This window comes from Varroa jacobsoni, unplaced genomic scaffold (assembly GCF_002532875.2).
Source record: "Varroa jacobsoni isolate VJ856 unplaced genomic scaffold, vjacob_1.0 scaffold_1031, whole genome shotgun sequence".
NCBI classification, from domain to species: Eukaryota; Metazoa; Arthropoda; class Arachnida; order Mesostigmata; family Varroidae; genus Varroa; species Varroa jacobsoni.
In genome coordinates, this window is record NW_019213933.1 from 76,905 (window position 1) to 103,482 (window position 26,578).

Consider the following 26,578-nt stretch of genomic DNA (forward strand, 5'->3'; position numbering starts at 1 on the left):
TTTGGAACTTACCCGAAATACCACATGGTCTAATCATAGTTTCTTAGAGTGTTCCATAGATCCCGCAGATCAATATAAACTTACCGTATGGCTTTTTCTTCGACTACAAATTAACTACAAATGCAAATAAAAATTAAAAAAAAAAAAAGAAAGAAAGTGGTAAAATATTGAATAGCTTAATTAAAAGTGTAGCTTTTTTCATTAATGCTGTTATTCTAGCAAACCTTGCGACCTGACGCGTTTATAGGCAACGATGTAGATATTTTGCGAACGACGCACCAATGTTGATTAAAAGTATTTGCTGAGTACACGAAATAATTTTCGTGTTTTTCAGGTCTCTGGTTTCCAAAAAAAAAGGAACCTTTAAATCCTTATACTTTCACTTCAAACATTCTTCTCACAATTTACAACAAAAAACACCAAAAAGTAAGAGGTACATATTTGATTCTTACAGATATTATAAGAGAAAACACACTAACGTATCAAAGTAAACCTAATTATATAGCATCAGTACTGAATGAAACATGAAGGAGCATAGTACTTGCGACGGGAAATATCTACACCAACGATAAAGAAGGCCAACAGCAAATTAAACGGAAGTCGTTCTGAAAACAAAGGAAATTAATGGGAACCGGTTCAGCCTCAGCCTCATTGGAGATAGTGGTTGAAAAACTAAATCAACTAAAATAGAAGTAGCAACCGTCACAGCAGAAGTTCGTCTCAAATGATCAAAGCAGAAACCTACGAAAAACTTACAGCAAAAAATGAAAGAAAAGTCGGAAGTTTGGAGGCTAAGGGAACCGGTAACGACCTGGTTTCCACGAGGCAGACAGACAATAGGGAAAAGGAACGAAACCGAAGGAGTTGAGTTCACTGCTCAGATCAGTATAACGGTCAGAATTACCTTTATTTTATCAAAAAAGATAAGGATTTTCGGAAACACAAAAAATAGGCATCAATATGCCGATGACGAATTTTTTTTTATCAAAAAAGAAGAGAATTGCACTATTTTACTCAATGTCACAGCGTCACAAACACTTAAGGTCCTTTTCTGCTTGATCGCAAAAAACTAGCTGAAGTGACCGCAACGATTTTTTCTACGACGTTGATCTGTGACTTGAATTAGATAAAGAGACTCTTACTAATAGACACTAAATGTTCATAGGTTTCCACACATACACACACTAAAATATAATAAATAAATTACCCTTTTGCACCAAGCCAAACATAGCAAGGCAATGGACATGAAGTCCAATTGCCATAGAAACTCCTGTTTAAGCATGTCCTACTTCCGATAGGAACAGCAGCACCAGTGAATATGTGGCTAATTTACAGTAAGTGGCCTTCTTTCAAGTAATACGTACGTCCGCTAAGTAGCCAAATGTTTTTTTTTCGAAACGTTCCTTTTAGGCAAAATATAAAAAAAAAAATCATTTGATGAGAGGAGTTGACGAATACTATAACATATACTATATGCGATATAGGCATCCTGTCGAAACGACTGAATCAGCTCAGTCAGAAAATCACCGAAGAGACTTCAATGCGAGATTACATTGAGAAAAAAATACTTAAAATTAGATAGGAAGTGGTTATGGCTCCAGAGGTTATATTCGGCGTTCGGTGCAAGAAGCGTAAGCAAAACTGACAACGAATCAGCCTGTCGAATGAACCGTAAGGGAAGTTGGAACTAGCGGCTCGATATTGGTCAACAGCTGATGTCTCTAAGACAAACAAATACACTGGACGCTTTAAGGAGGAAAAATAGAAATCATAGATTATGGTAGCTTGATATAATTCCGCCACCTGGACTGAGTCTAGCAGGGTACAGGTTCAATTCAGCTTACTTCTCAAGCTAGGTCCTCGAGCGTACGTAGTAAAACGAGCAGTAAAGTAAGCCATATCAGGGGACTGGCCAGACGAGATGCATTGAGTATATCATTAGATGCTACTCTAAAACGAACATGTTAAAATGTTCAGATGCACATCATTAGCATCAAATCTATCGAGGCTATCGAGATAGTTTTGTATTATACGTGTATTATAACTAGCGTTGTTAAAAACCAGATATTTCTATAAGCTATTATTATTTAAACTAAATGTCTCTGTATTGTAGAGTAATAAACAAAATAGTGAAAAGAAAGAAGGTACCTACGTAGAAATAGATGCACGGTCATACACATTAAGAAAGAAGTTATTAAAAAAAGCATTTACGTATGATAAAATATAGAGTAAATATTATGCAAGGCTAACAAGATTAATTCGTATAAAATAGGACACTTTGTTGGTCAATACGTCGATCGGCAGAACGTGTTCAAGTTTGTCTCAACAGTCAACTCCTTCTCTACACAACTGGTAGCTCACCTGAAAACGAAACACATACAGATTAGTTAAAGGCTAAGCTTAGGAAGAATTAAAAAGCTACGTTCAGACAGAAATATTTAATCCCGATAAGTAAAATTGTAGAATCAAAAGTTGATCAAAATAGCTGTTCGGTGTGTGTATATGTACCTATGACAGTCAATTTTGTTTAACTTGCAGAAAAAGTGAAGAGATATCGTAAGGAGCAAAGTCGAAGCCCATACTGCAGACTAGATCTCCGTTTAAGGATCCCTATGTTTCTGCAGAAATTATGTGTGCAGAAATCGGTAGGCCCTCCGAGGTCCGATTAAATCATTTGTCAATAGAGTGTCAAAATAATTTTTTTTGAATATGTTGAGGAACGGACGTGTCGTATAAAGGTTCGGTCGTAGCCAGTACGCAAACACATGAGAGCATGGAGCCTTCAACCAAGCCAAATCAACCCCCGAACTATCAAAAGTTGACTGGTAGTATATATATACATATAGGTTCGATTAGATTCAAAGGTTATATTTATAAGAATACGATAAGATAAACAAAACATAATAGAAAGAAAAGAAGTGCTTAACCGGAACGAATCGAAGGCATTCCTATTATCTTCTTCAGATTGAAATTCTTTGCCCAGCAATGTGGCGTGTGCCCACTGGCTGGTCCTAACCGCGCATATGACGACGGATACGTTTTCTAATCTAAAGTACTCTGCTAACACACAGGAAAACTGTGAGAAACAACATAACCTGGATCTGAGACATCCATATCGTTATATTGTACACTCTGAATACAGCTTAATAGCGCAAACGGCTTTTCGAGACCAATATCTTCCCCTAAGCGTTAGTTTTGCCATTCGTCCACTTGGTAAAAGAACTTGAACCCTGACAAACAAACAAGTACGCAAGTAAAATTATTAAGTACTTTTTTAAACTTCTACATCTCTTTCGTAGGATAGTGCACACATGTGTTATAAACCTCCACTTCAATATTAAATGTAATCAACTAATCTTTAATGTCTAGGATCGCGTCTTTTATGTGCTGGCATACGCAGTACGCAAGTAATATGAATTCAGTATATACCAGGTTATTAGATATAGTTGCTATTAAAACAATATCTGCTCATCTCGTAAGTCAATATTCCACACATTCAATTTTAAATTCATCACATTTGTAAAAAACTGTAATTCCTCAAAAAATGATAAGTTATACTAAACAACAGAGTTCATACAGGCATATTTTTTTACAATAACAATTGTTAATTGTTGAATAGTAATTATAAGGAAGTAATCCGTGATGAGTACTACTGTAGGTAGCGTAGGTAAGCGTAGCGCATACATTGCTTGCGTTCAGCGATGCAGTTAAATGGCAGCACCGTCTCGCAGGCTTCGACGATTCACGACTCATTTAGGTTCCGTGGGGAGATTAAGTCGATGATGACTCGTTAATGTTCAATGGACCCCCGAAGGCTTCGGAAGCGCCCTAAATTAATAATCATGTCACCCTTTCATATGTTCGCGATCTATATTAAATATGTAAAGGGCAATCTTATTTACGTCGATGAAGGAAGTAGGCGGGACAGAGAACGTTGACAGGTAAATAGATAATTCTTTTCATCATATGAAAACATGCAGGTTCCTTATACTGCAATATGCAAACGCACAGCGTACGTGCTTCAATTAAATAGATAACCGAAAGTGTCTTTGTGAGGCTTCGACTGGTCTTCTTCAGTTGCGCTTTGCAACATCAGGTCATTAGGTCACACTGCTATCGAATGTAACTGGGAGAAGAAAGCCTAAGGCACATAGACAATCACTCAAGGACCATTTAGTGACCTGCTGGCGTATAAGCATTCCCCACCAAAAATAGTACTGTTGCATGGTACATGCGTATGTTTACTCAATGCTAAGATAAGATAAGGGAAACTGTTTCTAATGAATAGCATATGCTAATTATTTAACTCCTATTCGATAAGCTTGATTTAATTGACAGTGCACCATCACTTTGATGTTAAATGATAAATATAATACGCCGTCCGGGCGCTAGTGATGGCTTCCTGAACAAAAATCAAGCACACATGCACAACAAACAGTTATCATCGCGTCCCGGTACGCACACTCCTCGGCTGAATTCTATGGAAACATTGATGAGAGACGCCTCAAAATGCTGCAAAGTTTCGAACATTGCCTACAGATTCTTGAGGTTCTATAAACAGCATATTGAAATTTCGCATGTGCCGTGTAAACGATGTAGAGGTACACTTGAACGAAAAAAAAATAGCCACATTCCTAACCGGTATTCTATTGCGAATACTTGAGTCCCTTACACAAACGACAATATATATATATATATATATATATATATATATGTACACATATGTATCTTGTCTACGCATGTATCATATGTTATGCGTTTACGATGTGGACGATGTAAATAACTCGCAGATGCCGTCACCACCGTCTGGTTATTTAGTTTTATTCAACGGTCACACTCGCTGAATAATTTCTTAAGGGGAAGCTTATCTACTACTGTGATTGTTACTACGATTGTTATGAAAGGAAATTACATGGCAACAAGGGAAGGCAGAGGCCGAAAAGAAAGACTTCTGCCGAGATGAAAATGGTCGCTAAACCATCACTAAAGTTTAGTTCAAAAACAATATCGACAAGTAATCCACTAGTCGAGTTAGAGAACTAAAAGCTAAAACACAGGAAGTTCATTAGCGTTGTAATAGGTTTTAGAAAAAAAAGTTTAATAACTTGTGTGCGGGAAATATGTTTTATTTGCTATTACAATGTCCGTCCCTGCGATCTGCAAACTGCTACTACCCCGGCTATTTGTGAATTACTGGTTGCTTAGAAAAGCTCTGCTGGCGAATAGTTAATAGGCAGACCCAACATATTCATGCTACATTGTGTGTATGTAGGGAAATATGTAACAACTTAACAGTTCTGCTTATACTATTACTATAGTACATTTGTGTAGAAGAATAGGACCCGAGCGAACACCACAGGAAAGTTATAGCGTATCACAGTACCTACTACCTAAGAGAGCTCTACATTGTTAATCTTCCCAAAATTTAGGCAACCCTAAGACAACTGATAAAACACAAATTTAACCTTGCATAATAAGAGATGCGATCATAGTATTCACAGTGTAGCGCTTTCTAGCATAGGAGATAAGCACGAACCTATAGACCCACCGAATAGCTGGCTAAGTTGAAATGAATATTAATTTATTAAAAGTCGTATTCCTGAAACCCTGTTAGATAAAAGATGTTAACATTGATCCTTCGGTAATTAGCATTAATATGATCATATGTAATGGACAAGTGAGAGCGATAGAGTGACATGAGTATTTGAGTTTGTTTTATTACTGAACTCAGAATCTATCCTCTCCAACAGATGTAAACCTATCAATTACTACTGCTTCGGAGTTACGCAGGAAATCGATAATTCTTCGACATAAGATGATTCGGACGCGGTGGACAGCCGTAAATGGCTGATGATCGAGTCAGCCGGAAGGAAGTGCAGCTTTTAAACAAAGCAGGATACATAGCCACATATTTCAAACCAATAAATGTTTAGGTAGTGTCATGTAAGTTCATCAAGAGGCGTTATCTCGTTGAAACTTTTATCGTTCTCTCGATGTTTTAAGTTGCATGGAAGCAACTGATAGTCAATGATAGTGAGTATCGGATTTGTTAGAAAAAAAACTGACTGAACCCTACTATCAAAAAACCTGAATCAACTGAACCAATATGATTTACAGCTGCATTTGACTACCGTTCAATATCTAATGCATGATAGTTTAGCATTACCGTATCTATAGTTACACCTGTCTTATCTGCTGCATTTCACCTTATTCTTAGGAAGTGTACTCTAAGCTCAGTGTCAGCATGTGGATGTCTCTTATCTTGTATCGTCCAAATAAGTATTTATTTGTTACTTTAAGAAATTAATTATTAATTAGTTACCACAACAATAAGGTCTAGCAAATTGTATAATGCATTTTTGTTAAATAATTTCTAAGTCAGTTAATGTTAACAGTTAACTCAAATGCTTCATCTCATTTGTCTTTCAAATATGCTACGACTCTTGCATCTATCGTCAAGAAAATGTATCTCCCTCTAGCAAACGTTGCACGCGGTTAAAAGAATAAGAACGTTAGTGAAGACTTCTCGAAAAATGCCTCACTTATTAAGTTCGAGACAAGAAGACACCGCGAGGATACCATCCTTGACAAGACATTGGCTGGTAACATTCATAACGAAATTCAGCCAAAATTTCGAAAGGCCTATATACTCCAAATGACGTCAAGCCAATCTGTAAATGAACTGAAAAACAGACTACCCAGCGAGCTTGGGTTTTAAAATGAAATATGTTTAGTAGATTATTCAATAATGAATCCCGAAAAATTCTAGAAATCGATAACTTGTAAATGTGTGAGGTATATATAAGGAATATTATTTTCAGTATTTTAATCGGAAACCTACTTTTGATTAAATTATAATATTCAGCTAGAACATTTGTACACTGCATTATTGGTTACAGCCAGCTTTGTTTTTAATATAACAGGTACAACAAACTACGCTTGATTACTAGGCTAAACAAATGAAATTTATTAAACATAAGAACATTTTGCGCAAATACGCAAAATACTTCGTTGTTTATCGCCACATGTGTCGTTATATTAGCTATGCTTTTTCAACGACGAACAACGTTTATCATACGTGTTCAGTGCGTTCTTTATGCACGGATTCCGTAACGAAATTTCATCAGCCTGACAATCTGAATCTTCATAAAATCATTATGATAATAAAAATAATATCGACGGTAATATCAACAATAACGAGCGCTTTTTTTAATGTACTCAAAACTTAATAATGCTTCTAATAGTTTTTCCCTCATGCAGAAGCTCGAATGCCTTATTGATATCCTCCAAACCGAATTGCCCTGTGATAAATATGTCCAAATTGAGTTTGCCGGCCATATGCTTGTCGACAAGTTTCGGAACCGAATCAACTGACTTCCATCCACCGAAGGCGGTTCCCTTCCAAACTCTTCCCGTCACCAGCTGGAAGGGCCGGGTCGATATTTCCTGACCGGCTGCTGCTACACCAACAATGACACTCTCACCCCAGCCCTTGTGACACGCCTCGAGAGCGGCCCGCATAGTGTCGACGTTACCGACACATTCGAATGTGTAGTCGAGGCCGCCATCCGTCAGATCAATCAACACCTGCTGGATCGGTATATCATAGTTTTTTGGATTGACAAATTCAGTAGCGCCGAGCTCCTTCGCCTTAGCCCACTTGTCCGGGTTAATATCAACAGCGATGATACGCTTTGCTCCCTGTTCCTTGCAACCCATTATTGCTGCCAGACCGACAGCACCTAGGCCGAAGACTGCGCAGTTCGAGCCAGACTCTACCCTGGCGATGTTTAAAGCCGCTCCGTAACCGGTTGACACACCGCAGCCGAGTAGACAAACTTTCTCGAGCGGGGCTTTGTCATCGATTTTGCAGAGGGAAATGTCTGCAACGACGGTGTATTCAGAAAACGTCGACGTGCCCATAAAGTGGTAGACGGTTTTTCCATTGCATGTAAAACGTGTCGAGCCGTCAGGCATCACGCCCGCACCTTGTGTTGCGCGAATCTTCGAGCAAACGTTTGTTTTGGGAGAGGCGCAAAACTTGCAATCCTTACACTGTGGAATATATAACGGAATGACATGATCGCCACGTTTAAACGTTGTCACGTTAGGCCCAACAGACTCGACAATGCCACCGCCTTCGTGGCCCAAAATCGAAGGGAAAATCCCTTCGGGATCATGACCTGTAATGAAGAGTGATTTTTTATTTTATGAGTTTCTTTTTAGTTCGATTAGCTGAAATAAAAACTAGACTATCAAATGACGTGGTTGAGCGCGCACCGGAACCTCAACAATTGTATTATAAGATATTATATTTCAACACCTTTTGAAACAGTTCTCAACCACCGGTGGACACTAGGATTTTAATATCAATAGCTATATTGAAATGTTAATTAAAACGGCAGCGCGTAATACATACATTCAAAGTGCTAATATATACAAGTAACGACGCAATGGGATGTCATTTAACCACTAACCCACATTGTGTATTGGTAAAAGCTGCTAAGCCAAGAAATAAGCATTCGAAGCGGAGGAGACAGCATTGCGCTGAAACCTAAAGAAATAGATTTCATAATTATTAGAGATCGTGATATATCCGGAAAGAAAACGCTAGAAACGATCTAGACAATGGAGCTAACACACACACACACACATTCATTCCGCTTTTGGTCCGTGTAAGAAGAACGCCTGGTCGCGCCGCTAACAGAACGATAATCAAGACACAATGTTCATCAGTACTTTTAGACTAAGACAATCATTATTATCATCAGTTCGTAAATCAAAAAGGAGTTTGTTGCAGTCAGTCAGACAAATAGCTCTTGTGAAGTGATTTGTTAAACCTGTGGTGATTTATCCTTTGTGCCTGAATGATGAGCCATCAATGAAATTTTCAGTCGATTGAACATTGCGAAATACCACAAAGCCAAATTAGAATATCCTTCACTCAACGAACCATGGGTCTTTCGTAAATATGATGATAAATATCAACTAACATCTCTCGTAAATAGATGTTCCTATAGCAACAATGCGTACGCGAAAATACATGTTTTTACACGTTATAGAAATAAGGGGAAGTTTGCTATCCAATATAAATATATAGTATTTAGTACCATATTATGATAACAAATAACCTGATAGTTATTATCATTCAAAGTCCGCCGCGACGTTCTGTGCCTATATCTTCTACGTTGACAATGTGACTGAGTATTTCTTTGAATTCGAGCGTGAACATGTTCTTATAATGACGAAACGCAGATGGCGAGACCAACTATAATACGAGAACGACTTGTGCCAACTCCTTCATACGGTGACCGCGAGTATGCACTTCACCACTTCAGAAGCCGCACAGTATTCGTGAACCATCCTGATTGATATTTTATGTGTCCACTCCTTCTGCGGAGTAGCTTGATAAAGCTTGGATGAGATAACGTAGAAAAGACTTGTTGAAGCCAAGGATTAACACTAACACCCACGACCCGGATAACGGAATACATTAGCATATTGAGTCCAAATTTGTTGCATTAAACTCAGCGACTGGCAATAGAGAAGAAACGTTAAACAAAGGAAAACTCTTTCCTACTATTATTTCTACTATCGGATGTTGCAGATTTATTCAACGAAAACGCCTTCCTTTGCAGACCTTAGCCACTTAATCAAAGGTCCTACTTAAAACTTCTTTCTGCTTCGAACGTCTACTAGACAATTTTTATCGAATGTTCTCAATATATATTATACGACACTACTTAAAATATGCACGTTTTATAGTTTTCGAAATGGATTGACTTTAATTCGAGAAACAGGGTCAATTTCGTTAGCCACAAATTTGAACATTCCCAGCATCGCCTAAGGAAAGGTTTCAAAATATAGGGATTTGCACCTTTCCGTCTGCCGTTGCCATAGAAACGGGAGCCTCGACAATTTGCGTGAAAAAAAGCTAGTAACAACGAATAAAAGAGAGTTTTTCTCCAAAAGCCACTCTGCCGCTATTAATACAGCTGTCAGTACACAAATCGTGGTAGGTTTTGTTAGTAGTTTCTTCTTCTCTTAACCGCCTCCTATCAAACAGCTACCGACCACCTACGACCAATTCATTTTACGAAAAAAAAACTGTCAAGCAACAATTAAATAATTACAAAACGAGATGACAGTTTTCGCAAACTAGTCTAAAGCAATATTTCCGTGTACCAAACAACAGTTCTACGAAAATAGCAACAGTTTTACATGTAGACATAACAGGTAAAAATGCAACATAGGTTACAGCAATCTAGGCAGCAGTCGTAAACCATTCCGGAGAAACAAGTCAAGACAGCATTGCTTCTACAGATTTTTCCTGACCCTTAAGTCATCACAAGTTGTTATTCAATTCACAACAATTACATACAAAAAATTGACATATTGAAAGCTAACCATTGCACCAACAAACAAATTTACTTGGCGAATGTGTATGCATATAGATATACCCATTACGGCACCTTCGAGGAATGTCCATTTATGATTCTTGACCAAGGTGTTCTACCAAACATAAGTTTGGCTAGATTCAGTATATCATACAGCGGATATATTAACCTATTTACCGGTCACAGATTTTTAAATCACCAAGACAACTCATATTATTAATGTCTAATACGCTTTCCATATTGGTATTACTACACATCAATAGAACCTTTGTACCTGCGTTGAATTAACAAGCAGAGCATAAAAATGAGACAGCTGGGATGACTCCAAGTGAATGAGAGGAGCAAGCAACATTGAAACTAGTACTGATTTTGTACTATTTCAAATAGGGACCATTTCTGAATGAAAGGGCAACTGATATTTTAGCCACATAATACTATTAAAAGTGCTATGTTTCGAAGTTCTGTTGACCAAAAACTATGGAGGATGGTTTGAGGGACGATTTCAAATGAGTAATGGTACAGAGCCATCAACGACAACATTATAATTGCAGCGGACGCAGCAATGGTAGTCAGCAAAAAGGAGCAAAACAAGAGTATCACTAATTAATTCCAACCAATTACCAGTATATCCCCTGGGGCCTAACTGACCTGAAACAGTTTTCGAGTGTTTCGTGAGTAAACGTAGTAAAGGCACCAACCAGCGGTTACCGCCGGCGGCTTGCCGATGAGCCGAATCGAAATAGGCTCTAACGAATTTACTATCCCAAAACGTTCTGCCTCTCATCGATGACAGAGGAGATTCGCAGTGCACACGATAGGCACGTAAATGCATCGCTCTAATGAATGATCAAGGAGGAATCTTCCAAACTCTATAGCGAGTCTTGGGATAACACAATTTTACAGCAGATGTAACAGTTTTTTTAATAGAGATTATGTTCGATTAACTGAAAAAAAAATGTATTCGTTGGCAATGCCGGTTGGCTAACCAAAGTTGCAAAAAATAGTACAGCGATTGTTTCACGAAAAAAAAAATTCCAGGCAAACTTGTTTTGGAGTATTGTGTGTATGTTCATAAATTATTACGTAGAATAATCTCGCCGTAAATTTGTGACCGGTTAGTTTTAATGGCTGGGAGGTTTTCTAGTCAACTTCAATATGACGAAATGGGAAGACCGCTTAAAGAGTGTTTACAAAAACGCCTTATGATCTTACCGGAGAGGAGAATCAAGGGCTCTAATAGCTCTTAGCAATGCCATAATCACACGCAGTTTATATATTACCTGTGCTCCAGAGGATCTTCATTGTGACCTCATTAAGAGCTAACATGCGCCAGAAACACGTTCAAGGCTTTCATTATATATATGTGTTGTAAATGGTAACCACTTAAATTTTTAGAACAACTTTTTGACATCATTGCTTCTCTATTTTCTCGCAATCTCACATTTTGCCTTAATTACAGAATATGTTAATTTACACAAGTGTTTTTGAACATTTTAGTATAAAGACCGGGAATTTCTATTTGCCAGTCTTAATGTTACGTTGTGATTTAGTACCGCGTGAAAATTTTTCGACGTGAGCATATATGAGAACTATGCTCATTAGAACAGTGTTAGACTGCTTCTAGCAGCTACGTTTGGTTTCATTGAATTGAAGGATAAATAGCCTACATGTGCATTATCGAAGAACAACGAAAGGTACTACCACTAAACGACCTCGTTATCACAACAGTGGCTGCAACAGGTGCATCGACAGAGTACCGTAAATGAGAATCGAAAAGTAAATATAACATTTAAAAATCACCAAAATTTGGCTTACTTACCTCCAAGCGTGTACGCGTCCGTATGGCAGACCCCCGTGTAAAGAACCTTCACACGAACTTCGTTGGCCTGTGGAGGTGCCACAGTTACCGTTTCAATCTTAAGCGGCTCCTTGGCGGCCCATGCCACGGCTGCGCGGCACATGATGGGTGTGCCCTCCGTATTCTCCGGTAAACTAAATAACCCTGACATGATGTTGGCGTTCTGACTCGTTCAACAGAGCTAGCTACCTTTACTAATAGCCGATTATATATATATATATGTATATATATATATATAGGTATAGTTACACTATGCTTTCGGAAATGATTCTGGGGAAATTTGGTTGGGATTTAATACAAAGGCCGTCCGGCTCCGCAATTGCAACTGCGCTTGTTAGCGAGGGAAAGAGATCGCTCTACTAAACAAGATACAGCGTTCACTGGGCAATGCTATTGAGACACCCGTGCACACAAAATAGTAACGTTCAGCTCGCTAGCACGATGAATACTCAGTAAGCATTGATCTTTCAACGTCATAACCATTCTGGCTTTCCTCTTAAAATATACCGGCGGACTGGCCGGTTAGCAAGAACGCACAGCAAGCGCAGAGCTTCTGCTTGCAGCCAATCAGAGTCATCGACACACGCCCACTTAAGACATTGTCTGTTGACTTCCACGCGTTTGAATTTTTGGCGGGTTTTCACGCGCGGCCCGCAAAATTATTTGATTAAAATTGTAGATGTAAGTGGCAAGTGAAATAAACTAATTAAACAAATTATGCAGTTGAATTGGCCCTATAATTGAAGATCACCATACTTCGGGCAGCTTTGATGAGTGGCCATTTATTGTGCCTCGAGAGTTCATTGAAAGACAAACAATACATACTGGGAAAAAATCACAAAAACTATGATATGAGTCTAGAACAAATCTGATCCTTTCGCCGTAGCCATGAATGAGTTTTGTTATCAATTTTTAATTGGCTAAGTGACCGACTAAGGAGACGATTAAGCAAAGTAAGTTGCTCATGTTGTTAGTGGTAATGAAATATGATTATTATTAGCCTTTAACTTCCTTTTTTCCTATTTATGAAAGTGAATTAAAAAAAAAAAAAAAATATATATATATATATATATATATGTTTCTTTCAGCTAGGCGTGAGGGCCTAGACTTTCGGAATAGAGCACAAGATCAGATGAAATCGAAGTATCATTAAAACAGCTAATTGACCTAGGACTAGGGACAGAAAATGGCTAGAAAATTCTGGTTAAGGTTTCACAAAAGTACAGCGGTAAATATTTTAATATGAGACGAGATTTTATCAAACTCGTAAACATATATTTGCAACGACTTATTTCTCAAGGCATTGTACTCTATTTAAATGAACCGAACTTTCACAATCAACCCTTTCTGGCCTTCTGTCTTATACACCTATGTTCACTGCTTAGTCTAGATTTGCATGGCCATTCATAACTGTAGTAGTAATTATTTTATGTAACAAATTCTTATGTTGGAAATGAAGTCTCGATCATAAAATGATTGGGACGTGACTGGGCTTACTGTGTAGCAGATCACAAGCGCAACGCGGAGTACCGCTTGCGCTGATGGGCTTCAGCCCTAACAATAACAGCTGGGTAGATCGTTGAAAATGTACAATTACATTTCTACATACTCCGTTTAGCCTCTCATTGTCTAACGTGTTCTGAAAAAATGGCAAATATAAAATCTGCTATGCGCTGCTTCGATACAATTGAAACATATATTATTCTCGACGTCTGCGCGGAGGATCCTGCTCAAACTTCGTACGACATTGTCAAAAGACGATAGTTTTTGTTAACATCCTCACTATTATAAATGGAAACCAGTGTAGCATCTTCAACCGTTGCGGTTTGAATAAGAACAAGATGGAATAGCATTGGCCGATTAGATAACGAAGCTATCCTAACACTTTTTCATACAATATCGAAAAATTCGGATTAGTGACACGTTTGTATGTCCTGTTCACGCTGTTGCTACTATTATTATTTCGTTTAGACAAGTCGGCTTTCGTAATGGTTTAAGCAATTTCTTACTAGAAATTATATGCATGTTGGCAAAACATGTGTTTATAGTGAAGTCCTTGTGAAATCCACTAGGAATGGACTTTGTAGTGACTATTTAGTGATAAAATTTGCCAAATGTTAGGAACCTGATAGGAAAGTGAGCGACACAACAGAACTTCATGGAAAGAGAAAATATACAGGAATGAATTCTGCCTACGGTACGTAGTCAGTCAATCAGTCAGTGGTCAAACAAACTTTCAGACAATGCGAGTCATTGTAAATTTTCGCCGTCTTTCTTATCCGTACTAACCACTTACGACCATGGTCAGCTACTTATAAGGGAGATCATATTTGTGGGCCCACATACAGAGTTCTTTCAAATGACGATTGTTAGGCTTGTTAGAATTTGCGCCAGGGGCTCGCCAAACCTACGTACTAGTGAATAACTTAGCGTTCAAAAAGAATGGAATAGTCTTTATACATGCCTCAATAGAGCACAACGTTCTGACTCCTGTTAACTTTCATTAGAGAGCTTTTAGCTGGAAAAAAACTGAGGCTAAGATTGCTGTACGTTTACCGCTAAGTTACATTGTTACCACAAAATAATAATTGCTATTTCCATTCTGACTGACCCAGTCTGCTAAAAAACAAGTCTATCTATGCTATTGCGTTCTGCGATGTTTATGTCCGCTCAAAACTATCATAACGTCGTGTAGACAGTACGCATCAGCATAAGGAGTTCCGAGACATATAGGAAAAGAGCAGAGTTCGCTTCGGCACCATAAGCTGGCAAGTTCCCAAATCCCGCTTTTTTTTTGAGCTGAGATAAAATAGACAGAAATTGTAGGTTTTTTTTTTAAATTTTTTATCTTTGAACAATAACTCTCAAGTCCTGACCCGGAACGGGCGACCATTAAATCATGAGCGTCGTCTGTCTCGCTTTCGCTGTGTCGTGTTCATGACAAACGCAGAGATAGGTCGCATTCATTTGAGAGTGACATCTGCTGCCAGCAAAGGCCAACTATACTAATCACACCCATAGATGTTGAAACATTTACAATTCGCCTGATCGAATAGCCTTAAACAGGAATGGCAGCGAATGAGGTACACTTTTTTTTATAAGAAGTAGGCAAAGCGTTATCTGCTGCCGCTGCTGCCCCCTCGTTCTTTTTCTGATGTCTCTGTTTTAGCTTCCCGTATCGTCGTTCGCCACCAGCCTGCCAACGGGTCAATTAGATTTTCATTTTTGCATTGTGTTCTCACTAACACTTGATAGGATGAGATTGATGTGTTAGATCTAATCGGCGCTATGATTATGCCAACAGTAAACGGCTATCTCTGTCTTGAGTGGCTGTCTTGCTTGAGGCCATGTTGCCTTTAGCCATCCCCGCTTTGATAGTTTGTCGGCAGATTTAGTCCCTGAAACCGCTAACACACACACATTCACAACCACATTTGCAGCTTCTTCACTGGCTTTTTCCATTCTGCACCATAGCAGAGGACGAGTTGATGCGGAACGAGACAGGGATGATTCCTCGCGGGGAAAATTTCGACGGCGACGACAACGGAGAGCATCGCCATCGTTACCGCCGCCGCCGCCGCCAATTCGTCATCACTCGGTGCTCTTCGATTATCAAGATACACATGTTAATGACAATCAAAGTTAAACTGTTTATTGCTTCCTAGAACAGTTTGGTCGTAACCTATATGTGATTGAAGCCCATACGCACAACGCGGTGATCAATGTGATGAAAATAACTTGAAGGACCGACAGTGGCTACTAGTATCACAATGCTCAACGGAAGCTTAGTGTTTGTATTGACTGCTGTGATAGAACAACAATGTTCGAAGTAGTTGATTTCGAGTTTCTTCCGATTCTTGGCGATTGTAATTAGTGCGAATGACTTCCGTGATGATCTACGTGCAGCTGTGTAATAGGATGACATCAGTCGATACATAAAAAAAGCGTTACAGAGCCAGCGAAGTTTTTTTTCCAGAACAGTTGCGTACAGATCACCACACGTCCATATGACAGTACCTCAAACTATCTATGAACATGTTTTAGGATACATTTTGACGATTTTGTGGATTTATTCGGTTGTGATGTATTATTAGTCAGGATGAGACAAGAACTGATAATTTGGGCTGAATGTTCCATTGTGTATTGTGTTGAGATGTCTCTGACACGTCACTTGAAATTTGCTTTATGAGATGGCTTCCTTTAAATTGCTTGCAGAATTTTTATCAACCTCAAGCGTTGTAACAGCAGCTCTGGAGACGCGGCTGTGCTTGGACAACCCAGAATGAACGCACACGAATGGCCCGGCCGATCAGAAGTGGCTCATTGACGGTAGCCTCCAACCGCTCTTCATCTTGTTGACGAAAAATGAGACGATCCGCTGATCGCTACTTCAATTCCGAAAGCGCGATCATTTTTCTTTAGAAAGGTCTTCGAGATACCAGAAAATCATCGCGGGCTGGACTGCAAACGAAGGATGGCAGAATCACGAACTAGCACAGCTCAGAAGGGCCAGAAAAATGTGCGCGAACCACTTAGCGGTATCAATGCTAACAGAAAAAATTACATAGAAATTATAGTTGCTGAGAGTGCATTATGTATTCTCGTTACGTTTACATAGGTGTGTCTGCCTCCAGCGCCCGGCGACATAACAATAATGTTACTGTGAAAAAATAGAATTGTAGCATAAAACGGGGAACCTTAGAGCCAATTGCTTAGGCTCACATTTGCTATATTTAGATCGTCAAACATACATGTCATCCAGTAGAAACGCTGGTTAGATGCGTAAGATATAATCTTTATTTAATCGACTCTATCCATTCCATGTGAATAGGCTTCATAAACGGACATTCTAGGTCAAGCTCTCTAAATGCCATTATCGTGGAATAGAAAATATCTAGCTAAGATTCGGACATTAGGCAGGCATAACGCTTGCACAATATATATATATATATAAATGTTTTATAGAGGAATATGTTGTACAATAGTTCGTAAACTAAATATTCAAAGAATTATGTTTAATACTATTCGCTTGATACCACAACCTTTTAACATGCAGTCCATCAAAGTGATCTTCATGTCAAAATGATCAAAATGTCAGCAGCTTCATTTTCAGCAATTACACGTTCCTATATGCCGGCGATGTGCGACAATTCGAAGTATTAAGTAGAATTCAATTAGCATTATCATTAATAGCTATTGTTAAGTAATTTACATTTGCCGCGAGAAGACATTATAGAAAATTTAAAAACTCCCGCCAGCAACATGCACTATACAATCCATGTTAGTAAACAAAGTTATATAGGCTTAGGTTGAAAAATCTATGCGGTTCATTAGGTGTTGGTTGTAAATGTAGTATTTATATGAATGCACCATCTGTGTACGTCATTGACTGTGCTACGGATGGCCGAAACGGGAACGAGGCTGGTCTCATAAAGAAAGTTTTACATAGACTGCGTATTCTAACGTGGGTATCTGCGCAAAACATTTTTACAAGGATCTCACAAGAGGGTATATTTACACTTAGAAACGAAAAAAGCAAAATCGGGAGGTTACATAGAAAGATTTCGTAGAGAAGAACAAGCAGTTCACGGCTTTCGTAGTAGTGCTTCAGAGTCGAAAGCTGTGAGGCATCTCATGCCGAAGGGTGGCTAGAAAAAACAAATGGCTGCCCTAAAAGTGATTCATGAGCATAGCTACTGTTCTTGCGATCACGAACCATTTTATTGCATAACCGTTGTTGATGAGAAATGGATCCTAACAATAGTTTTTCTCCGCTCGGGCATTTAAAATCAGGTAGCTTGTTTACTATTCTCTAGACCTAATTCGTACCTTACGATACTGAGGTTAGCATTTCATCACGTACGAACCTACTGCTATACAACACACCATAAAAGTTTATTGGTTCAACTTTGTCGATATTATATATAGATATTTCTCTATTGAAAAAATACGTGATGATACAGTAGTACCGACATGGTAGATAGCTGGTCTTTATATAGCAACAGTGAGGGAAATATCTACGATTATGGGTATATGCCAATGCTCGGCCGCATTAACTACGTATGTCTCTTATCTCTGACCCAGTTCCGGCTCAAAACTGCCGTTCCCTTATTCATAATCTAATTCTCAACTGACAATCAACCAGCATTTCTGCCGCATGGCTGAATAATTACCTCCAACTTATCGGAACAGTTCCAAGTCGAATTGCGAGGCCTATTTAACTTGCTGAAACAAACGTTTTCTCAGCTGATGCCCGCTGATGCATGCCTTCGATGCATATCTCGAAATCCTCTGCAGTTCTTGCACTCGACAGTGAACAACCTTTCCTCCGATAAATAAAGGAAACCAGACGTGCGCTGTATTTGGGCAAGCGGTCATATACCTTACTTTGTCTCTATATCCAGACCGTTAATACTTTAGGAAAGGGAAATGCTGGGAGTATACTACAACGATGAAGGAAGGGGCGCCGGCGCCAGAACTGTTAGGGATTCCAGCGACGGCGCCGAAACGTTCGGAAAATGGCCGATCGGGAAGCGTCATACGAAGGACGCAAGAGCGTTATTACACTGAGACTGCCAAGAGCGCAATTGCAATGGCTGTTAGCGAGAGCGTAGCGGCCATTGCGTTCCGGACGGAAAACAAAAAACAGCTGCTACTCATGGCGCGATTAAAGCGCACGAATCCTTCTCAGCAGCCGATATATTCTCACTGGGTAATCAACGATCTACTTCTTCACTCTATATATACATCTATTAGATAGTGTTTTTGTCAGATTACACTTAATCGCTTAAAACAGTGCATATGTAGATATATACATACTGCCCTGAGGAATTAAATGTAATCTGACAAAAGCACTATCTAACAGATTTTGGTATACTACAGTTATATATGGCTGATTGGAACTGTGACTTGAAGATGAATGCTTTGTTTATCATCTTGCATGAATTAGTGCTTTTCTTGTGCACATGGCAGACAGATGGTTCATCGGTGAAGACATAACGCATTTACCAGTGTCAACACACTGCCATTCCAATCATTATCTCAACTGTAACTCCCTTGAGCAGTAATGAGAGATCAAAGAATAACCTTCCTACAAGTATTTTAAGTTGACCAAATTTTAAATGGTTTTCTGTTCGTAGGAAACACCTCTGTAATATTAAGAGACTGAAGACATCTGTGCCGTCCCGTCTAGTGTCAATTTTACATATAAAAACATCCTTTGTTCGAACGACAAACGAATGGGACTTTTTTACTCGTGTTTTTTTACATTGAAATTGAGATTCGTCAAACCACAATGTAGCAGCGACAGAGAAAAAAAGCAGTAGCGACAAGATGCCAGCAGCAGATGTTTTTCTGAGAGAACTTCCTTTGTTTTACTTCTTTAAATTATCCTTTATCATCCTGAAGAACATTCGTCATCTGGTTCAGCATCCTGCTTATTCATGTCCCATTACAAAAACGGCCCAATGCATACACCCACAAAAATCATCATTCTGGCGGTATTTCTCTGTTTAGTCCATCCTCATTTTCTCAAGAGAATGCCTACATTTTTTTTTTCATTAAAATAATTCCTATTGTACCAATTTAGTAGGAGTTGGGCGAGCTGTGTGAGGAAGCCCTATAAACAGATGAAACGCTCATGTATAGACGTTCTTTTGAAGCGTCGCGTCTTATAGGTACAGGTCTTGTTTTATACGATTCTTATTGACTTCTGAATATTCATCACATGTCTGCATAAACATATTATGCAGCACGCCAGACAAATGCAGTCGATGGAAGGAGTCATGACAGGAGAACATAAAGCCTATCCCTGCTTGAGCAAATCCATCAGACGTTCGTGAAACAAAGATGTCAACTCTCAAATGTCCACGTGGTTCATTTACGTACAGGTATATTCCTGCAAGTCGAAGTTCTAGCAATCGTACATATCATGGCTTAGCGACTCTGTTTACGGTCTGTGTAAAGGAAGGGCAAATTTTTAAAGCATAAAGGGATTGTTTAATGGTCGAGATTTCGAAACAGTCAGGGAACTTTACACATCCGAAGCGCTGTTGAGGAATAAGGAAAAAAACCTGCGTGTCTACACTCTCAGGACTCGTCCTTATTTGTTGCCTCGCTGCCGACCTGCAGTACCGAGATGCCCTGCTTAACGAACGGCATGGCTTGCGTGGTGACCGACTGACAACGGTGAATCGAACAGAATGCCTGTGAATAAGACTCAGTGCTCTTAGCCAAACGAAGTTGACTCTTTTAGCGGTCTTTATAGATATTAAACCGGCTTTCGCTTCCGACTTGAAAGCGATTGTGCTGACCAAGTTTACTCAACTGGGGCTCCAAACAAAATTGTTAAGAAAATACTTTGGAAAAAACCTAATTACTTTCAATAGCGGTGTTGTGAAGCGAAATTCAGTCGAACAAACGACAGGTTTCATTCAGTTAGATAGCTTAAGGCCGTCGCTCTTCTCCCTGGTCATCCGAAATGTCCGCTCGCAAATACGGTAACGGCATTCAGCATCGAAATGATCTCATACGCGGACATGTTTAGCAAGAATGGCCAACATTTGCAGCAAGCGCCCTCTATCCTGAAGAAGAGAAGCACGGCGCGCAAGCGACGAAATTAAGATGAAGGGCACGACATTTAAAATACAGGAGAAAACTTTCTTTAAAAAAAAGAGCGGTTCTGAAGCTACAATTGGAACTGTACTTTTCGACCCGTAAATGTTTGATGTATCTGATAGCAAAAGCCACGCATCAAGAAACGATACTAGTTTTCCAAAATCTTAGCCTATCAGACCTTTATTATTAGTCATGGCTGGAAAATGGCGAAAATTAAACCCACATTCTACTTGACCTCCCTTCTGGATCAACGGATCAATAAGGAATGGAAGCCTTAACAGACATATAATTACTAGAGTTCCCGCGAACGGATTTACTTATTTGGCGTGCGATACAAACTTTTCAAGAAGCAGGCAACACCTGTGTATCAAACTCTGCAATCGTAGGTGATATTAGTACAATTTTGGTCACAGTAGTTATGTCTGATTTTTAAATTGCTTTAAACTCGAATGGCAAGCCGTTTATCAAGTCATATATGTAAGTGCTTTGGTACTATATATTTTGCAGTGAAACAATTACAACAACAAGCTAAATCATCCTCTATATATATATATGTATATATATATATATATCACTTTCAGATGCATGCGCGACATCTATGCAGACTCCTACTCAATATGTACATTCAGCGTATAGTCGCCTCATCATGACAGCGTTCCAGTGTCGTTATGGTTGAAGCAATGGCCGTTACTTGAAACGTACACTGGTTAGGCATATACATACACGCATTTCTTCCTCTGTACCTGAGATCATTTATGCTATTTCTGTAAGTCATCCTGTGACGACAATAATATTTCGTTATTGAGCTAAGGAAACCCTCGTTACGACAACGAAACGCGGCTCATTGCTACGAAATATCGAACATAGGGGGCTCTCACTGGAGTTCGTTGATAGTTGTGAAAGGACTGCTATAAGTCATAATTCTGGTGCACATTTATGAATCTGCAAAGAATGATTACAGATTTAGTTTTGTTACTATCGTCATAACGCGATAACCTTGTATATCAGTAGACATGAATACAGAGCTAAGTATGCTAGTAAGAAATATTCAATGATGGAAGGATGTCTTACGGCGATTTGTTGATCCGTCCCATATCAATGGTGCCTCTCAGTCCAACAGGCATCTAGTTTTTCCAAGAGACATAGGATCTACTTTTTTGAGCTTTTGATACGCTGATCATGCATTACGTGGTTGAAACTGTTTAATCAACTGCTGAAGGGCAGCTGTTCTGTCAAGCTAGTTCGTGGCTTTAAAGCTTTTTAACTGAAAAAATTAACCAACCTCTTGCTGAGGCTATCGCAGTTTGATCCTAAGCAGTAGTCTGCGCGTCGTAGTCATGATCTTTAAGCAATTTTGTAACTAGGAAAAAAAAGCTGCACATCCTTACAAATCCAATAATTTTTCAAAGCAACCTCTTTAGAGCTTCTATCGGTAATATCGCCTATCCGGTTATACTGTCCACTACACCATAGCAAGGAATTTTGCACTGCAGTTTTTGATACTTGACGATCAGGAGTATTTTACATGTGGACCTCAGCTCGTATTCCTACTTTCTTCATTTTGACAGGCTGTATTCTAAATCTAATAGTTCTGTCATCGTTTCCATAGTGCTATTGTAGTGCTGCAATACTTCGGTGAGAAACTGCCCCCCTCCGTTCGTGTTATTTTATTCAGCTTTTTTTCAATGCGTATATTTGCCCAGCAGAGGGCGAAAACATGCGGACGCATCTTCATATCTACTTCTCAGTCACCGCGCTCCATTTGAGTCGTTTTCTGCAAGAAAAACCATAATCGCGGTAACAACGGCCGTAGCAAATACATCACGAAAATCTTCGTTCTCGTTGTTAGCTTCATCAATCTGGTCGTCACTTAATACTGTCACTAACTGTGCAGCAAGAAATGTGACCATGAGGAAATCATAGCAACGCGATATCTTTGCTGCTTAAACTGAGGTAACACTTCATCAGCTCACGTTATGATGTATTGAAGAAAAGAATATGAGCACTTCATACGCCACAATGCAGCAAAGTAAGTGACTGATGACTAGTTCAAGCAACGGGGAGTCGTGGCTTGAAACATCATTATTGTTGAGAAATGATGACAACTGCAACTCCGTCATTTTGTAAGTATGCGGGTACAAGATAGTGATATCCGATAATCATCTATGTCACAATCATCATAGTAGCAATGATGATAAATAAAGATTGTCATACGGTTTTTACTGATAATTAAAAAACAGTGCCTTAAAAATTAGCAGAATAACGCCATCATTGATGTTAAAGATTGATAAGTATCCGATGCCGTTGTAGACAGTTTCGCGCATACACAGTTCAAACTCAAATTTATTTAATTCACGGTGTCGATTTCATAGTATTATACAGCTTAGGCGGCGACGGTGGCTGTATCCGTTAGGCACCGGTCTGTATATTTAGCCGTTTAGGTCTTCATATAAACTATGAGCTTAACTACTCGATTTCCTCAGCCATAACCGGTCTATCGAAGTAGTCTTTTTGTTTGAAGATGATATCAGTTGGGTTAGGCAAAGCTACTCACAGACAAAGGCCGTTGTTCTCATGTCGCTAAGATATTAACTCGCTAAAATTAAGAACGCGTGGGTAAACCTAGGCTCAATGCCGGGAGAAGATACACCTCATCTCGTGTCAGGAAGCCCTGCCAGCTACTCGAAACAGCAACGCTTACCGGCAGTGGAGCTCTATGTTTAATGGGAATAGCAATCATATGCCATTCCGATAGGCGATAGGGAATAACGTTCAATGCCAGCAAATTATATATTGGCCGAAACGGTAACTTCATCCGTTTGTACCGAAACAGTTCTACAATTATTTAAATATTACTTAATCTCTTAATGTTTTTCACTGGTTTGCTGGTTTGTTTTCTGACAAAAATAGTAGCCAACCCTTTGCGTATCATTCTTAGCGATAATTAGATCGAGCAGTCTAAACGTTTCAGTCTGGGCGCGTACGTTTCGAAACGAGCAGAGCGATCGCGGTTACGTTACCGGCATTGTTGCTATTGTTGTCCAAACTGCTCCTAAGAAGTACTATGGCAACTTCTTTGAACTACTTTGCTTGGTCGACAAAAAAACTACTTGTCAAAATAACAAACAAGTAATAGTAAGAGGAGGTTTTGAAAAGACTTTCAACTTCCATAGGAAAGCGGAATCTTAGCGGCTACACATGTTCTCCTGCACCTCTTCGGGGTTCTCCCTCACAGCCCACTCGACCCCAGCTCTTTCCACAGTTTCCCTCTCCCTCTTTCCCAGGACCCTCTTCTCTTCTTTTTTGATTCCGGGTCTCTCCGCACTTGCTTCCAATGCTGTTCGCAGCAAGCAACGCCGGTAATGAGTGGATGGGCCGACTTAAATCTGAAAAGGCGTGGAAGGTTTCCCTACTCATAGGTAACGTAAAATAGAGCACAACCATATAGCATATGGATGGATAAAACAGGAAAAACGAATCAAATGCGATGCGATAATAACATACTTTTACTTAAAACATTACTGTGTAACAGAAGGTAAGTGTGCCTCGGCAATGAAAGGTGCAATTATGCAGAACATTACAATAATGTTTTTTTTGCGACTTGGCGTTATGCTTAAATCGAAGTTTCATAGAGTGACCACACACATTTGTAGATATCGCGGAAGTATTATTACATGGGTACGATAGAAATGTTTGGTGAACCTATCAGATTCAACAGATCTTGGACTCTTAGATTACTATCTAATCTTGAATCTTCAAAGCGCCATTGGCGACCAACTCTTCAGCACAGTGGACAAATCTTAAAAGGTCATATCCTCATTTTCGGCTTGAGGATGTTTTCAAAACGGAGATTTATCTGCCGACAAAGACTATTTTTGATGAACGAAAATCGCTGACGAACTATGTGCGGCACTTAAGCCGCAACTAAAACATAAAAGGAAATGCCACATAGGGATATGCATAGTCCTATACTAAACTTCTGAAGCCAACATGCTAAAAATATTTTTAGACCTTTTTTTGTTATCTTTATGTTAAGAGTTAGAGGTCCGGCATTGCTGCTTGAAAGTCCATCCGATAGGTGCCTCCCGGCACGAAACGAAGTCCGCCTACGCCCGGATTCGAACCTAGACTAATTACTACACCAAAATAAGCAGGCACATACCCCCAAAAAATAAGTAAAGATATCGTATCAAGGCACTGGGCTGTCGGCTAGCACGATCGGCGTTAAATTGTAGATTGCAATAAGATCACTCGCATTTATGTCGCCAGATATGTTGGCTACATTTTGATAATAAACCCATCGGGTTTCCAACAGAAGAAATCTCTGAGGAAACAACGGCAGCTTACTGTCAATAACAGCAAGTGCACATACAAAATAGAATTTTCAACATAGACCGGCAGTATAAAATACATAACGCGGTCGTGGTCATTTCTTGATGCGGTGTACTGACATTGTTATGGTCAGGTGTTTCTTTTCTCCAAAGTATTTTCAAATGGCTCCCAGTTTTCATTGGTCTATAATGGCCGCCTTTCAGTAAAGTCTTTTGCGCTCTATAGTGGCCCTATCAATTAACTGGACAGTCCATAAGACTTGTATGTCTCATCACTGAGTAAAAAGACTTTCAAGGTAGAAAAATTTTATAGTTATCACGTATACACATAAACCTATGAAAAGACAGTTTCTTAGATTCAAGCAAGGTTTTTTTACTCTTAGTTGGCGTATTGTTATAGGTTATCGAAAAGCAGTGGCTAGCTGTAAGCTAATTACCATGGAAATACAAAGAACAGCCTACCGACGCGCAGGGTTCGTGCAGCCCTGGTGAACTGACTCGGAATATCAAAATTGCTTCCCCTAGTAGGTGTCGCTCTCGACCCTACTCTCGATGATCCGTACATGCCATACGAAACTAGCGCTTATTTGGCATACGTTATATAGAACACTTCTGACGGTGTTAACTTAACGCTGGTCGGTTGCTTCGGCGAATGCCTTTTTTTCTACCTGGAAAGAAGCCAACTCAAAGGAAATACAGCAAGACATTTGACATAGAAACAATATATTTGAGGAAAAATAACTGGAAATGTATTGTTTTCCGTCGTTTTTTTTTTCATTTCACGCTAGTGAAACCTCTAGAACAATATGGGTCTAGAATTTGGAAGCTCTACAAGAAACGGCTTGCTGTTCTAGTCTCTACCCTATAGACGTATTTTCACATAACTTATGCATATTCTCACCTAACACATAGACAGAAATTTTAATGATAGAATAAAACACATGTAAATGAGAAGGCCTAAAACGACCCCTTATGAACCCCTTATAAAGAGGCATGTTATCACGTTCACCTTCTTCTCTGCTTTTTTTTTCCGGCATTGGATTTGGTCCGGCGGCACTAACCGGCAGTACGGACTTTCATTCCCGGTGGTCATGCAAGAAACGAAGTTGGTTTCATCAGGAATGAGATCTTTGCAGTTACACCCACCTTGTGTATCTTGTTATCAATGCGATTAAATCGTCAATATTCTATGTAAGCACCTGTTTCAGTTGGCTGAACAAGGCCACTTCTGACGTCCGCACCTCGTGTCATATCAACTTTGACCATATTAAGGACTTCGGACACTTAATGACAACTGTACGAATACAAAAATCGAATATTTTCATCGCCTTCTCGGGATTTACGTTGCAGTTTAACTTTCTTCAATGATTTGCTTG

General features: G+C 39.3%; 2 protein-coding genes and 2 long non-coding RNA genes across 9 annotated transcripts in view; 1 reads left to right on the forward strand and 3 right to left on the reverse strand.

Moving 5' to 3' along the window:
* The window catches only part of LOC111265950 (guanine nucleotide exchange factor DBS), a 155,049-nt gene that overhangs the window by 61,792 nt on the left and 66,679 nt on the right, over window positions 1-26,578 (reverse strand). The gene's annotated exons all lie outside the window — the stretch shown is intronic.
* On the reverse strand, window positions 883-25,877 carry LOC111265954 (uncharacterized). Its single transcript, XR_002683786.2, has 2 exons — window positions 25,665-25,877; window positions 883-2,361 (listed from the first exon to the last, which is right to left on the reverse strand). It is a non-coding gene; the product is annotated as an uncharacterized LOC111265954 (long non-coding RNA).
* Window positions 6,944-12,742, reverse strand: Fdh (alcohol dehydrogenase class-3 Fdh). Its single transcript, XM_022843018.2, has 2 exons — window positions 12,217-12,742; window positions 6,944-8,183 (listed from the first exon to the last, which is right to left on the reverse strand). The coding sequence occupies exons 1-2, from the start codon at window positions 12,404-12,406 to the stop codon at window positions 7,219-7,221; spliced, it is 1,155 nt and encodes a 384-aa protein (XP_022698753.1). The 5' UTR covers window positions 12,407-12,742; the 3' UTR covers window positions 6,944-7,218.
* LOC111265952 (uncharacterized) lies at window positions 11,672-21,472 on the forward strand. Of its 6 annotated transcripts, none has more exons than XR_002683783.2 (3): window positions 13,382-14,452; window positions 15,696-16,774; window positions 21,453-21,472. It is a non-coding gene; the product is annotated as an uncharacterized LOC111265952 (long non-coding RNA). The 6 variants fall into 6 exon arrangements; XR_015313259.1 differs by lacking the exon at window positions 21,453-21,472 and adding an exon at window positions 19,395-20,461 and having other exon boundaries at window positions 15,696-18,967; XR_002683784.2 differs by lacking the exon at window positions 21,453-21,472 and having other exon boundaries at window positions 15,696-16,235; window positions 16,471-18,641.

What these genes read in the sequence shown, in the direction of transcription:
- Fdh (XM_022843018.2), bottom strand. Translation starts at nt 12,406, where the DNA reads ATGTCAGGGTTATTTAGTTTACCGGAGAATACGGAGGGCACACCCATC. An exon ending in GGACGCGTACACGCTTGGAG is followed by an intron (nt 8,184 to 12,216) that starts GTAAGTAAGCCA and finishes TCTTCATTACAG; the next exon opens with GTCATGATCCCGAAGGGATT.